Below are 17,007 nucleotides of genomic sequence, written 5' to 3' on the forward strand. Positions count from 1 at the left end.
CCTTGAGCCTTGCCACTTGCCATGCAAGGATGTGTGCGCATTCTTTGCTTTCCACTCGTACTCTCTGGCCTTGTGTTGTGGGACTTGAACTAAGCCAGATCCTCTCGCTCACAGGGCTCATGTAATAGGTTTTCAGGATGACTACAGAGGCTTGTATTCTAATAGTGTAGACTAGACAGAGCAATGATGCCTCCCTAAAGGTTGCAGGCTGCCAAAAGGCTCTTAATGTGGTTTTAACCATCATTAGACTCTTATGTTCCTCCTTTAGCTTTAGCCTTAATAACTGAAAAACCATTGCCAGTAACAATTTATCCTATATGAAGGCCCAAAGAGGATGTCTGACCACAGAAATAAATGTCATTTTCCTCACTTGCCTTCTGATGGTTATTTTCCCACAGAACTTTCTGGTGGATTGAAGGCTTGGTATGAGACTCTCCACAGAGTAGTGCATGCTTCTGATCATATTTTCCATGAAGTATAGAGAGAAATTATGTACATTGAGTATCATAACCTCATGCTTAATATTTTAGTGGTTGTGCATGTGTACAGAATTTCATTAATATTTAGAAAAATGGTTATTTTAGCCCAGTGCTTCCTTATGATAGGAAGCTAAGAGGAGTTAGTATGTCACTAAGAGAAGTTATTTATGATTCTATGCAAATTTATATACTTATGTCATATGTACACATTATAGGTAAGTTATGTGGCATTATGTACTTCATCCATATCATCATTTAGGGTCATTGCAAACATTTATAACTGCTGTATTTCATTTTGCAATGAAAAGAAGCAGGTTATAAGATATTTGACTTGTTGGTAAGGAATTAAGTCATCTTCCTTTTGTCTGTTTATCAAAGCCAGAAAAATGGCAAAAACCTTCATAAGTGCTGTGTAACACCCTTGAACTCTGATATTTGCACATATGCATACAGAGAAAGACAGAGATGCAGAGAGAGAGAGAGAGAGAGAGAGAGAGAGAGAGAGAGAGAGAGAGAGAGATTGAGATTCAAATTGAGAAGCACAGGTACAATCAAATGAAAAAGACTTGGGTTTATTGTTGGCAGTATCATGTACTTGCTTTTTTAGACATTATAAATTCTACTCAGTGCCCAGCCCAGAGGCAAACATCCCCATAGAAACCTACTGAAGGTACCATGTTCAGAGATAACCAGCATAGTGAAGAGGCATATCCCGCTATACACATTCTGGCCTTTGACAACATATGAGAGGGTGCACTTCCAAATAAGTGGTTTGTGGTCATTTACTGTGAGATGTGGCTAAGAAAATGGAGAATGCCCAAATGCAAAGCAGCAGCCCAGCTCTGCATCCTGGTCATGCTCATACAAAGGGCTAATGTATATAAAAGTGTGGTTGGGCTCTTATACTTTCTGAAAGCAGAACCTGTCCTGGCAAGTAGAAATTGGAAATAGGTGGGCCTGTGGCGATTGGCAAAGAAGGCTTTTGAATAATTGGAACAGTTACAAAATAGAAAAGGCAGGGCAAGGTGCCAGCTTAGTGGTATAGCACTAAAGGCATTAGGTTCCATGCCCAGCACTAAACAAAGGGTGAAAAAGAAATGAAACTAATCTGCATAGATTGAGATTGCAGGAGCTAGCTTACCATTAAGAAGTTGATTGAAACACCTCCCAGACCCAGGGTAGAACCATGGCCTGTGAGACCTCTTGAGCAGATTAAAAAAAAAAAAAAGTGTGTTATACAATATTTTTCCTTTTTTTCTTTCTTTCTTTTTTTTTTTTTTTACAATTTATTCATTATATGTACCAATTGAAGCCCCTTCCCTCAACTCCTCCCAGTCCCAGCCTTCCTCCCTCTTTCCCCCATCACTTTCCCCTAGTCCACTGAAAGGGGGCGTTCTCCTCTCCCATATGCCCATAGCTTATCAAGACTCATCAGAACTTCCTGAATCTTCTTCCTCTGTGGCCTGACAAGGCTACATCACCAAGGGCAAGTGGTCAAAGAGCAGGCGATTGAGTTCATGACAGAGGCAGCTCCTGCTCCCCTCACTCAGAGATCCACCTGGAGACTGAGCTGCTAATCAGCTACATCAGAGCAGGGGGTTTAGGTCCTCTTCATGCATGGTTGGTATATCAGTCTCTTTAGCACCCCTACCCCGCCTGGGCCCAAATTTATTGGCTCTGTTGTCTTTGTGGAGCTCCTGTCCCCTCTGGGGCCTTCTATTCCCCCTCCCCTCTTTTTCCATAAGACTCCCTGCACTCTGCCCAAAGTTTGGCAGCATGTATTTCAATCCCCTATTGGATGGAGCCTTTCAGAGGACCCTCTGTAGTAGGCTACTATCCCGTTCCCTCTCTTCTACCGCTTCTAGTATCTATCCTGTTTGCCATTCTGAATGAGATTTAAGCATCCTCCCTAGGGATATCCTTGTAGTTTAGCTTCTTTGGATCTGTAGATTTTATTCTGTTTATAGAGCTAATGTCCACTTATAAGTGAGTATATATCATGTGTGTCTTTCTGCTTCTGGGTTACCTCACTCAAGATTATCTTTTCTAGTTCCATCCATTTGCCTGCAAATTTCATGATTTCCTTGTTTTTAATAGCTGAGTAGTATTTCATTGTGTAAATGTACCACGATTTCTATATCCATTCCTCCATTGAAGATCATCTAGGTTGTTTCTAGATTCTCACTATTACAGATAAAGCTCTTATAAACATAGTTGAGCAAATATCCTTGTTGAATGGTGGGGCATCATTCGGGTATATGCCCAGGAGTGGTATACCGCTGCATCTTGAGGTACTGCTATTCTGAGAAATCACCACATTGATTTCCAAAGTAGTTATATAAGTTTGCACTCCAACCAGCAATGGAGGAGGGTTCCCCTTTCTCCACATCCTCTCCAGCATGTGTTGTCACTTGATATTTTGATCTTATCCATTCTGATCAGTGTAAGATGGAATCTCAGTGTCGTTTTCATTTGCATTTCCCTGATGACTAAGGATGTTGAACATTTTGACAAAGAAGCCAAAACCATACAATTGAAAAAATAAAAGATAGCATCAACAATTGGTGCTGGTGTAACTTGATGTCCACCTGTAGAAAAATGCATATAGACCCATATGTATCACCCTGCACAAAATTAAAGTCCATGTGGGTCAAAAACCTCAACATAAAACCAGACACACTAAATCGGTTAGAAGAAAACGTGGGGAAGAGCCTTGAACTCATTGGCACAGGAGACAACTTCCTGACCAGAACACCAACAGCTCAGGCTCTAAGATCTACTATCAATAAATGGGACCTCATGAAACTAAGAACCTTTTGTAAAACAAAGGACACTGGCAACAGAACTAAACAGCAGACTACAGACTGAGAAAAGATCTTCACCAGTTCTACATCTGACAGAGGGCTAATATCTAGAATATATAAAGAACTCAAAAAGTTAAACACCAGCAAACCAAATAACCCAATTTAAAAATAGGGTACAGAGCTAAACAGAATTCTCAACAGTCAAATATCGAATGGCAGAGAAACACTTAAAAAATGTTCAGCATCCTTAGTCATCAGAGAAATGCAAGTCAAAAAGACCCTGAGATTCCACATCACAAGCATCAGAATGGCAAAAACTCAAGGGATGGCGCATGCTGGAGAGATTATGGAGAAAGGAGAACCCTCCTCTATTATTGGTGGGAATGTAAACTTGTACAACCACTTTGGAAATCAATCTGGCACTTTCTCAGAAACTTAGGAATAGTGCTGCCTCAAGATCCAGCTATACCACTCCTGAGCATATATTGGAAAGACACTCAACCATACAAGGACATTTGCTCAACTATATTTTAGCAGCATTATTCAAAATAGCCAGAATCTAGAAACAACTGAGAGGACCCTCAACTAAAGAATGGATACAGAAATTATGGTACATTTACACAATAGAATACTACTAAGCAATTAAAAACAAGGAAATCACGAAATTTGCAGGCAAATGGTGGGAACTAGAAAAGATCATCCTGAGTAAGGTAACCCAGAAGCAGAAAGACACACATGGTATATACTCACTTATAAGTGGATATTAGACATATAATAAAGGATACACCTACTAAAATCTATATTCCTAAAGAGGCTAATCAACAAGGAAGACCCTAGGGAAGAGGCTGAAACCTCACTCAGAAGGACAAACAGGATAGACATGAGAAGTAGGAGAAGACAGGAAACAGGACAGGAGCCTACCACAGGGAGCCTCTGAAAGACTCCACCCATCAGGGTATTGAAGGGGATACTGAGACTCATAGCCAAACTTTCGACAGAGTGCCGGGAATCTTATGAAAGAAGAGGGAGATAGAAAAACCTGGAGGGGATAAGAACTCCACAAGGAGACCAACAGAGCTAAAAATCCTGAGCCCAGGGGCATCCTATAGAGACTGATATTCCTACCAAGGATCATGCATGGAGAGGACCTAGACTGCATGTTCAAAGGAATCCCATAGGCTGTTAAGTTTCCAAGTGGATTCCCTAGTAATGGGAACAGGGGCTGTCTCTGACATGAATTCAGTGGCTGGCTCTTTGATCACCTCCCCCTGGGGGTTGCAGCCTTACCAGGCCACAGAGCATGATGATACAGCCAGCCCTGATGTGACCTGATAGGCTAGGGCCAGATAGAAGGGATGGAGAACCTCTACTATCAGGGAACTAGGGAAAGGGCATAGGGGGATAAAAGGGAGGGTGGGTGGGACTGGAAGGAGATGAAGTAAGGGGCTACAGCCAGGATACAAAGTAACAAAACTGAGATAGATAGATAGATAGATAGATAGATAGATAGATAGATAGATAGATAGATAGATAGATTAGATAGATAAGTTTGAAGATTTTTAAAAATTAAAGAAATGAAGCATTTTTTTTTCTAGCTTAAATCTTTTCATATTGAAAAGAGACAATCCTTTGAAGTAGGTGACCTTTCATGTTTTTTCTGATTGGCCTGAGCTGATGGGCACAGTATCAGTTGCAGTTTCCTCAGCATCCATAACCCAAATAATTTGTGCATATTAAGATGGCTGTTTTCTATATTGATACTCATGTCTGAAATTCTCACAAGGGTATTTACATTTCTGAACTTTCTCTACTGGTAATAAGGACTGGTCAAATTACCTGTAGTAGAAATATGCTCGCTCTTTAAAAAAAAAGGGGGGGAGGGGAGCTCTTCTTTAAAAAAAATATTTCAACTGCGTGTCTGTTATAGCTGTCTGTCTGTCTGTCTTCCCCCACTCTCTCCCTTTCTCTCTCTTTGTGTCTATGTCTGTGTGTGAATACATATGCATGAGTGCAGGTGTCCACAGAGGCAGGAGACACTCGATGCCCTTGGAGCAGGCATTTGTGAGTTGCCTGACATTGGCGCTATGAACTGAACGTGGGTCCTCTATAAGAGCAGGACGTGCTCTTAACTGCAGAGCCATCATTTCAGCCCTGCAAATCCCTCTTCTTAATCTTGCCTTGTGACTTTGTCCTTGTTTATTTCATATTTAGTATGCCATGTTCCTGTCCCTGGTGTTCCTGGCTGAGCTTGTTGCTGGCATTTCTGGATTTGTGTTTCGTCATGAGGTGAGTATATTCAGGGTGGTGAATTTAGTTAAAGAATCTTTGTAAAGAGGATTTTGAAAATGAAAGGAATGTGTAAAGGGTGTATACAGGCTATCCAGGAATTTCCACCAAACTTTTACACCCCTCCATATTGATCCTCACTTGAGTTTTCTCTGTAGCTCTTTCGTAAAATGATCTTCCTCTCTTTTTTAAAGCACTGACTTTCAATGTGGATTAAATAGTCCTTTGAAACTAGCTATTTCTACAAAGCACGTGCATGTCTTCATAAGATTTCTGACACTAGAGGCAAGCTGAGCTAATTGTCTTGCCTTGTAAATGCACTATTATACCACATACAGAGCAGGAAAGCCCTAATAGATAGGTGTGTGGTAGTGGAAAACATAGCACCCTATATATTGAATACACTGAAAAGTAGTATGGCTGAGGCTCCTGAATGTCTGACAGCATGTCTTCCTAGGCTCTACTTTCACACTGCTGAGCTATAGTCCGTGGGAGCTTGCCATGTCTATGTTCTGTTTCTTTCCCTATTGCCCTGAACTGTAGATAGCATCCCAAATGCCAAACCTACATTCTGGAACCTGTTTCCCATGGATGCTGCATCTAGTAAGACTGTCCATTCTTACTATTAGCTGAAGAGAAATGGGAGGAAGTTGTGGCCTCAACAGCCCTGATAAATGGCTTGAGTGCATGTGTAAAAACCAGAAGTCCTCTTCTCCTTTTCATCATAGTCCTTAGGGATTGCAGTTCTGCTCTAACTGCAAATAAAGTTAACTGCTTTGGTTACATGGTGAAACTCACAGGGTAACTGTATGTTAAATTGATACCATTTACTTAGACTGACATTGTAAAAAAGCCTGGATTGCCTATAGGGTAACACAGTCTTGTTTGCTGAGCATACGTCCTCAGGTGATACAAGACCTATTCTGTATATAACTCCCCACCCTGAGAGACAACTCAGGAGTGAAATGAGGTGACAGAATTGGGTATGGTAGCCACTTTGGCTTGTAGATAAATGTGTCACAGCTTACGCCTTTTTATCTTTTACAACTATCCCATGAACATTGCTTCCAGAATTTAGTAAGGAACATGCCTAGTTGGGAGAGTTACCATATTTAGCTTTGAGCTTGCCACCCAATAAATATTGCCACTCACTACTCTCCTAATTCAGAGGTATTGCAGCAGTCAGGGGTTAGTGGCACCATAAGCCACATGGCCTACTAGTATACCTAATACCTTGCTTTCCTCAGATTTTCAAATGGACAGAACTTAAAAATGATTCCCAAGGGCAAGTGTGTTCAGTGACAAGGAGAAAGGTTTTCATTAACTTTTTACTAACAAGAAAAACTCTTGTCCTTTAGCCTCTTTTATTTTCGCCTCAGCAATTAGAGTACAGTGAAAGATGGGTTTTGTCCCACTTCTGTGTGATAGACTAGAGCTCAGATTGGGGCCAAAACCTTAATCTTGCCATCCTGCTGGTAGCTAGGCTGTTACCATTCTGTCTGCATAAAGTCAAAGAAGGTTATAGGAAGGAAGTTTGGCGTGAACCAATTCAAAGAAAGATAACTACAAAATTCACACCTGAGGTTTGGCCCCAGTCACATTTACAGCCCTTTCAGAAGCTACCTAGCCACTTCAATGAGCCATCTCACAGCCGGGTGCTCTCAGAATTTCTGGTTGAGACCAACTCTTTCTTTAAATTCCTCAGCTAGCTAAACCTTTAGAGAATTTTCTGAGCTCTGTTGTCTCTGAAAACAGGGCTTAACCTCCCTAGGCACCATATATTGAGAAAATTTCAGAAGAGATGGTGCTGAAGAAGAAACTGGTAGGAGACAGTTTAGGCTACAGTGGACTGAAAACGCATTCTCCTTTATCCTCCATAGATCAAGGACACCTTCCTGAGGACATACACAGACGCCATGCAGAACTACAACGGCAATGATGAGAGGAGCCGGGCAGTGGACCATGTGCAGCGCAGCGTAAGTTTCAGGGAAAGAGATGAGAATGGAGCCTGCATACACAGTTCTGGGTTTAGCCCTCTAGGCATGGTAGGTTGGTGGGTTAGACTAGTTGCATATATTGTTGATTCTCATTCTCAAACTCTTGGTCCAGTTCTGTTTTCAAAATTTGGTTCCAAGCATTTGTCCAGGCTTTGGTTTTCTAAGAAGTTAGCATCAAGAAGATACATTCTCCCCAATGTGTCTTGGATTGTTAAGAGTGCTGAACATGTTAAAGACACTCCATTTGTTACTAAAAGGAGAACCATTGGAAAAGAGCTAGGTGGTGGGTGGGGGTCAATCTAGCCTCCAGCTGATTCCTGAAGGCTGACTCTCTGGAATTGGTGTCCCCAGGCTAGACAGAGAAGTCAGGCAAGCAGTATCTACTTGGGGCAGGGTAGTAAGTGTAGAGAATGAACCAAAAGGAAACTGAGGACCTGTCAGGTATGGCATGCAAAGAAGAAAATGATGAGATTATATTTAAACGTCAAAAAATTAAAACAGTAAAATTTTCAATTTTATTTTGATGATATATCAGCCTTTTAGAAAGTCAAAAGTATAAGGAAATATATACTCAGGTTTACCATTAGTAACATTTTTGTGTCATTTGCTTTCATATTCTCTACATGAGATATCAGAAAACCTTTTATAAATGGGAAAAACAAAATATTTTAGGCCATGGGAAAGGCCTTATACTCTGTGTTACAACCATCTGTACCACCATAGCACAAAAGGAGCCGTAGGCAATGGGCAAAACGTAAGCAAATGACATGAGCAGTTCTTAAAACACCTTTACAAAAACAGGCAGGTAGTAGGCTACCAACACCAGTTTTCTATCCCATATACAGAAAACATTTCCTCTAAGCAGTTTATCCACTTATTATTGTAGATGCCGTGAAGACCTTTTAGAAACCATCACTTGCCTATCAGTACTCTGGGTGTAATTAATGTATGCATCTGCATGTTTGATAGCCCTCTTATATGATTCTGATGTTTAGCAAGGTCAGAGACACACTACTCCACTTGTGGAGGTAGTAAGAAAGACAGCATGATGTGGACTCAACTTCTTTCTCTGAGTTCAAATGGGCACCAAGGATGATTGTCCTTGAGATCATTTTTCCACACTAACGAATACTATATTGAGAGCCTGGCTGATGTTTTGCTCATTTGTTGTTGTTGTTGTTGTTTTGTTTTTTCTTTTTCAGAGGACAGGGTTTCTCTCTGTAGTTCTGCCTGTCCTGAAACTAGCTCTGTAGATCAGGCTGTCCTTGAATTCACAGAGATCCTCCTGCCTCTGCCTTCTGAGTGCTGGGATTACAGGCATGTGCCACCACAGTGCTGCTTGATGTTTTTCTTAGGGAAGTTTCAGGGCTGGGGTGAGAAAGCTGCTGCATTTGCTCAGGGTCTCTTGAATTTGTTTTTCTTGTTCACAGCTGAGCTGCTGCGGTGTGCAGAACTACACCAACTGGAGCAGCAGCCCCTACTTCGTGGAACACGGCATCCCCCCCAGTTGCTGTATGAATGAAACTGATTGTAACCCCCTGGATCTGCACAATCTGACTGTGGCTGCCACCAAAGTGAACCAAAAGGTACTGCTTCCTCCCAGCCCTAATGGAACAGACAGGTGGTACTAGTTCAGGAGGGCTTTATTACTTTTGTGGAATTAAGACAAATAGGCTAGAAAGGGTAGTCTCGGAGGGAGTTGAGCTTCTTCCTTTGTGGTGATTGCTCACCTAGTAGAAGGGCTTGAGGCTGCTCGCTTCTCAAAGAGGAAGCTGTGCCTCCAATTGGTCTCACATGGCTTTCCCACAGCAAGCCTCCAACAGGCACAGCTATGTAGGATTAGCAAATGGTTCCTGTTAACCTCGATGCCTGTGTCAGACAGAGAGTGTTTTCTTTTTTTCTTTCTTGGCGCCTTTCTTCTACTTAATATACTATCAAAACATGAAATTATTCACAGCTGGATGCCAGTCTTTGGCAGGAAGAAGCGAGTAGAGTTGACAGACAGCATCTGCTTCTGCTAGGAGGACGGCCTTAATTTAGGGAGTTCACTGTTGTAGGAAAAGAAATGTACAACTCCTATTCAACTCACTGTCAACATCCTGATTCTCAAAGAAGCGGAGAAAAAAAAAGGATGGTGGAAAAAGATATAGACATCCATTCATAGTGCAAGAAGGAGAATGAACTTCTGGTAGTCAGAGAGAAGGGAGGTCAGTCCTGTATTCTACTTCCCAGAGAATACAATGAAGACAAGTTATAGCTGTGTGTGGATACTATCAACATTCTTAAACTTTTAAAGACATACCCTATGTAAACTATGATTTGAGAAACAAAGAAGCAGAATTACTATTGAGTTTCTCCATAATTCTTCAGCCATGGGGTAGATTTTCTTCTCTTACCAAGACAACATTGTATTCTTCTAATATCTTCACAGTTCTGTTTTCTGGGCCACCCACTGAATAATTCATAGAGAGGTGATAGCCATTCTCTCAAGATTGGAATATTATGAGGTCATTTCTGTATTTTACCCACTTTATATTGGGATCTATAACAGGAATGCTGCAAGGCATTGTTGTTGTCCTGGAAGCTCATTTTGTCATTCTGAAATTTTTACTTTGCTGTTAGTAGGATTAGGGAAGATTAAGTACTATCTCAGCTTCAAGAACATTGATTCCTATTGGAATTTTCTTATGAACTCAAACTCTAAGGCTTCCTTTGTCTCTCATAAGACTACACCTGGTATTTGTATGGGTAATCTCCACTAAGTATCCAGCCACTTGTGTCATTTAGCTGCAGTTTTATAAAATGTGTGTGTATATCCAGCATGTGAGAGACTCTGATTTAAAGATAACAGGAAGTGATCTATGGGAGTGAGTGTTTTGGTTCATGTGACTTTTAAAAACAACACCCATTAAATTCTGATAACTTTTTTTTTTACGTAAAACTTCTCTTTTGTGAAAATTAAGGACCCAGAATTCAAAAGGCCAGAGTCATTTAAATTCTGAATCAGGCACTTCCTGATTGTGGGATCTTGGTAAAGGTTGTAGGACTGTTCTTGGGTTTGTTTTTCCCATCTGTAAAATGTAGATAATAGTTCTTGTTCCTTAGAGTTACTCTGAGGAATGAATGAAACAAATAGTCTAAAGCATAGTGTTGGGCACAGACTGCAGACACTATATGTATTAACTGTGATACAGACATGACCTCAGAAATGTTGAAATTATTTTTACTTTATCACAGTTTTCCTAGCAATGATGCAGCAGATCCTTATAGATGCTTCTGTTAGCATCTAAAGAAAGTTTGGGGCTACAGAGAGTGCTCAGAGGTTAAGAGAGCTTGTTGCTCTGGCATGGGGCAGGAATTCAGTTCCAGTACTGAGGTGGGCTGGTTCATAACTGCCTATAATTTCAGTTCCAGGGAATATGACATCCTTTTCTGGATTCCACAGGCATTCACACATACGAATACTCACATGCAGGCACACACACATAAACATTAATGTGGTCATTTGGTGTTTTGAATCCTACCCTCTGAAAATACAGAAGGATGAAGTTTCACTTTTATTTGGTAACTTGGGGAACCTAAATTATACAGATTCTGAGTGGAAAGCAGGTAGGAGGAGGTGAGAATTGGTACACAGGGTATTGGTTGTTTGCTTTGGGTCACAGGATATATTTATTTGTTTGTTTGTTTGTTTCCTAGCGAGGTGATGAAGTGCCTGCAGGTTCAGTTAGCTAATTGCACTGGCTGAGCCCCTACTGTAGGAATTTCTTGCCAGTTTGTTAGAACAGGAGGAGAAAAGACTAGATATGCTTGGGGGCTATGGTGATACCTCCAGAACTTTTCTGGAACTTGCCTTCTCCTCCAAATAGTAAAGGCTTGCACATGCTTTTCCATTGGTGACTGTTGACTTAGACACACTACGAGGGGGAGAAAATTAACCACTCTTGTTTCCGAGTGTTTCCTAAGATACTTAGGGGCTCTCTAGATTTAGCTCATGCTCTACAACAGGCTGTCATATTAGGAAATTGAGAAAGATAATTTTGAGTAGACAAGATTGTGTTTTAGTGCAGAACTTAAAGGTAAATGCAAACATGACCCATAGTTGTAGTATCAAAGCAATTTTTATATCTGCAGGGCTGTGCTGAAATTTGGAAAGTAGGCTTTAGGGCAGAAAATAGAGAAAATAAATTCAGGGAAGGCGAATACTTGATTTTTGACAAAAAAAAAAGCCAAAACCATACAATGGAAAAAAGACAGCATCTTCAACAAATGGTGCTAGTCTAACTGGATGTCTACATGTAGAAAGATGCAAATAGACCCATATTTATCACCCTGCACAAAACTAAAATCCAAGTGTATCAAAGACTGAACATGAAACCAGATACACTAAACCTGTTAGACGAAAAAGTGGGGAAGAACCTCGAACTCATTGGCACAAGAGACAACTTCATGAATAGAACACCAACAGCACAGGCTCTAAGATCAACCAAGTTGGTATCAACCTCACCCAAATCCACCAGCCTCTGCCTCCCAAATGCTGGGATTAATTAATAGGCATGTACCACAATGACTAGCCTAATGGCTATGTCCATGAAATATTCAGTTCAGAGTTTTGGAATACCTTTTGATCTTTGTATGTGTCCTTTTATAGGATTTATTTCATAGAACTTTTAAATTTATTTGGTGAATTTAATCCTACTAATGGCATATTTGTAGGTGAATCTATGTCTTGAGTTTGGCAGGGAATGTGTGTTGGAGAGGTATCAGTGAAACAAGATTAAACACATACACACACATACACACACAATAGTATTAGAGGAAATGTACTATGTGGGTTCATTGTACTATTTTCTATACCTGTGTATGTTTGAATTCTTTGGATGGATGGATGGTTGGTTGGTTGGTTGGTTGGTTGGTTGGTTGGTTGGTTGGTTGGTGGATTTGACTACTATATTCTCTTTTTAGGGCTGTTACGATCTGGTGACCAGTTTCATGGAGACTAACATGGGGATCATCGCTGGAGTGGCATTTGGAATCGCATTCTCCCAGGTACTCAAATAATTATGCCTAGTCTAGCTTTTCTCAGCCTCATACTCTGGTTTACCTCCCTGTCCTCCAGATTCTCAGACTGTCTCTGGAGAGGGCTGCTAGTTGGGGTCAGAGATCCTTGCATATTAGGGCTTAGGTCATCTGTTTATTGATTTTTCTTTTTCAACTTAAATGAAGTTTTGCTGTCAAGGGAATATCGGTTACAGTTCAACTAATGATTACCTCCAGTAAAACAACTTGCTTCTTCATAGGTCAAATGAAGGGTAAAAGAACAAGGTGTTGGCTTTATTGGAACTTAAACAACTCCAAACATCAACTGGTTGGTCTAGATTAGAGGAAAGCTCTTTTCCTGGCTGACCTGTCCTTTTTGTTCTTTCTTAGTTCCTTTGGATTATGCATGACATTAGCAGTCTTCATCTTGTGAAGATTATTTAGTTCTTTGGATTTGACTATTCTTTTAATGAAGAGGAAACTTAAATCTTTGTATATTAAACTATCTATCTCCATTTTTTTACAAAGCCTTGGAGGATATAATTATGCCAATTCAGTAAGCTAAACATACTGAAGGATAGAACACATTTAAGTTATATCTCAAATTGAGCCCTTCTCTAGCTAGTAAGGTCCTGTTTCACACATTGATCTTTGGAGCAAATGGTATATCCTTGATATAATATTCTATGGGTACAAGGACTGACATATGTACTTAGCAGCTTAATAAAATTTTATATTTAACTCAGTTTTTTTTTCAGGCTAACAGATCATTTTTCATAGAATGCTCAGTTGATATCTCAGTAATGGCTCCATAGTTCATTTTCTATAGAAGCTATTGCAATGTCTAACTTTCCCTCCACAGCTCTTGTTCTGCTTAGCATTGCAAATGCAGTTTTGCTCTGTTCCAACTTGTTCCTGAGATATTTTTTTTATTGAAATAGGAATTTCAAAGAAAAGTACCTAAATTATAACTTTATAGTTTAATAAGTTATCACTTGCATGGCCCTTGCTTATATCAGGGAATAGACTCTTATCTTGATTTATATCTCTGCTGAGCAGGTCTTAGTGTTAGAGAAGGTGAAATGCTTTTTTTCCTGAGTAGTTGTCAAAACCTGTGTGACATGTCATCTCCCAAGAACATGTGAAGTCAGTCGCTGTATATGTCATTTGTGTTGCAATTTCAAAATCCTCCTTAAACATGCTTTATTGTTTTCACCCTCATAGAGTAAATTAGACCCCCAACATGCCAACACAGACAAGCTAGAGTGGGCTTACAAACAGCGCAATTAACTCAGTCTCCGGAGACATTTTAAAGGCAGTTACAGCCCTGAACTTTCTCCCAATTGCTGTAACATTTCAGTAATAACACATAGTAACATCTCTGTAATGGCCTAGGGACGATTTCAAGGATCCCAAACCTTGTGACTCATGAAATGTACATTTGACTGCTTTGAGCATATAGTTTCCTCAACACAGGTTGTGGAAAACAGAAATCTAGAAGTATGGTTAGCACTTGAGTACACACACACCCAGGCATGCATGCATGCATGCATGTACGCACACATGTATACACACACACACACACACACACACACACACACACCTCTAAAGTCTTCCTTCATGGCTTCCCTAAGAAATAAAGTGGCTTAGTACCCATGCAGTACATGAGGAGAAGAATGCCTCAGTGAGCTTGAGATCTTGTAGAGGAAGCTTATGTATGTAAATGTGTATGTGAAAGGGTAGGAAGATCTTGTTTTCATCAGTGAGATGTATCAAGTGTTGTCCGTACCTCTCTTAACCATCCCTGTAAAGCAATTTATGCTTAGACAAATAGCTAGCCTGCCTGGTGATCATTGTTCTGCCTGCACTATCTTAAAGAAATCTGTGGCTTAGGAATGGTTGAAAATGCTTTGTGGCTCACTAGAACAATGAAAGAGAAGCTTTGACTCAGAGGAACAGGAAAAGAGAAACACTATGACAAGTTTAGGTCTTACAAGAGAGCCATATAGATGGTGAGATAAAAAGATAAACCACAAAGCCAGCTAGCATTGTGCATGCTCTACTGTTGTTATAATGAATGAAAATCCCTACCATTTCATTTTATCAATGAAGATTTGGGAGCAATATTCCAGGGTGAACACTTGCTAGCTCCAAGACGAAAAGAAAGCACCCAGTTGACCTTCCTACTCAGCTCATGTCCCAGAAGGAAAAAGCCGAAAGTTCAAAGCCAAAACCCAGAAAGCCAAGGCCAAAAGCTTGCTTGCTCAGCTTGCAGCCCAGGAGGAAAAGGCCTGCTAGCTCACCTGAGAGTCCAGAATGAAAAATCCAAAAGCCACAGAGCTAAAGAGTTCTTTCTCTTTCTCCACACTGTCTTAAATACCCTTCAACTCAATGCCCCTCCTTTCTACTTAATCCCTGCCATCTGGTTACTTGCTCTGCCTCTTGACCTAGGGTTAGCTTTATTAAATCCTGTGTACAGAAAGCTCTTGGATTAAAGGTCTGTGTTGGGCCTGAACCAAAGCAAACAATAAACAGGTTTTTACAGTTCACAATGGGGTTCACAATGGGATCAAATATTCTGCATCACCCTACCATTCACTCACATGGCAAAACAGAACAAAGACTTGACACATGCAGTACTCAGCTTTTGGCTGGGAGAAGGAATGATCATGGCTGGCTCTTTCCAGGTGGCAGGAAGGCGAGTGAGTGGTCATTACTGGTCTTCCTGGCTAAAAGTACTAGGAACTGTAGTTATTTATGTATGTGTTCTCTGTCAACCTCCAAATTCCAGAAAGATAAGGGGTGCATTCCAGATACCAGTAGTTCCAGAGCCTTCCTGGGCAAAAGTAGCTAACCACTTACAAGATGCCTCTCAGTAAGAGTCACCCCAATGGAGCCTAGTCAATATCCCAGAGGCCAAGCTTTACAAAATTCATTCAGATATTCTAGAGGCAAACCTCATGAATGCTGGTTGATATGAATATAATTGTTATGTCTTTGCTCTCCTATGTAGCAGGATGTACTGAATAGAGGCCAATATATATGGGAAAGATCCGTACTTACTCCCTACTTTTCTCTCTTTTCCTCTCTCTTGGTGTTCCTTTCTTTCTTTTACTTTTCTTAATTTACTCAATATCTTTTTGCCTTTTCTCCACGTGCTATTATGAGAAACTGGCATAATGCACTCCTATTATGTCAGATTGTAAAGGTGGTATAAGGGTACAAGAAAAACTATGCTAAGTCCATTTTTTAATTGACTTTTAAGCATCATGTCCCTTGTTAGTCAACTTGGCTTAGAGCTCTTGTTTGGATGGCATAGTTTGATCTGGCACTGCCCAGAGGTCCTCTTGACTTTGTCCTCTCAAGGAAAAGCACATTTGGCTGAGCTTGATGAGCATATCTGTCCTACGCTATGAATTTACAGGTAGGAAGTTGAGTGTGACAGGATGGCATGTTTCTTTTCTTTTTGATGGGAAGAGAGTCTCATTGTTTATCCCAGACTCTCCTGAAACTCACTATATAACCCAGGTTAAACTCAATCCAAGGCATCCCCCCTACCATGGCCAGGTCTTTGTCATGCTGAGGTTATATGTATGAGCCACTATACCTGTCTTTTCCTATGATTTTGATAGTTACCATCTTCAAGAAGGGAGCTTGGGTCAGAAGAGAAGAGGAGACAAGGTGGGGAAATAGGTGGAAAAGAGCAAGGAAAATGAGCTATATGTGAATTCTTCTCTCTCTTTCCATCTCTCCTCCCTCTCTCCCTATCCCTCTTTTTTTTATTAGGAAAGAGATTAAGTCTCTTAATTCAAAGGCAAAAGATATTTACCAAAAAATACTGAACCCATTCCTACCATTTTCACTCCCGACCTCTTACATCTTTCCTTAGGGCCCATAATCTGATGGGATAATTTATTCTGTGCCAGTAATTTTTTAGTAGAGCCTTAAAGGGGCCTGTTTCTCTTTTCTGTATATGGGGCAGAAAAAGTTAGGGCTGTAATCAGATTTGAAGTTGGGTGCAACACAAATCTTTGTGAATATTACCTGTATAGTTTGGGGAAGACAGCTGAACCTTTCAAACCCATTTTCTCATCTGGAAAGTTGAAATTAAAATATTACAAAGAGTTTTAGTAAAAAAAAAAATCAATATTTTAGTATGTCCAAATTTGTTTTTTACATTGGTTATTTATTTATTTTTTGACTGGAATATAATTTTTTACAGTGTGAAATATATTCTAAGATTTGCTGATCTTGAAAAATATCAGTCTTTTAGAAAGGGACATACTGTAAGTTTCCAAGTTCTTGCAGTTCTGGAGGAATTTAGGTTCTAATTTGGCAACATAATCTGAAAGTTACAGCCATGATACCTTTGGACACTCCACAGTAAGTGCATGATACTAT

At 40.3% G+C, this 17,007-nt stretch overlaps 1 protein-coding gene across 1 annotated transcript in view; it reads left to right on the top strand.

Moving 5' to 3' along the window:
• Positions 1 to 17,007, top strand: part of Tspan7 (tetraspanin 7) — a 111,608-nt gene that overhangs the window by 91,888 nt on the left and 2,713 nt on the right. The window contains exons 3-6 of the mRNA XM_021661836.2: positions 5,495 to 5,569; positions 7,450 to 7,545; positions 8,997 to 9,152; positions 12,532 to 12,615. Coding sequence (XP_021517511.1) covers positions 5,495 to 5,569; positions 7,450 to 7,545; positions 8,997 to 9,152; positions 12,532 to 12,615 — 411 coding nt within the window. The remainder of the gene's footprint in view (positions 1 to 5,494; positions 5,570 to 7,449; positions 7,546 to 8,996; positions 9,153 to 12,531; positions 12,616 to 17,007) is intronic.

This window comes from Meriones unguiculatus, chromosome X (genome assembly GCF_030254825.1).
Source record: "Meriones unguiculatus strain TT.TT164.6M chromosome X, Bangor_MerUng_6.1, whole genome shotgun sequence".
NCBI lineage: Eukaryota > Metazoa > Chordata > Mammalia > Rodentia > Muridae > Meriones > Meriones unguiculatus.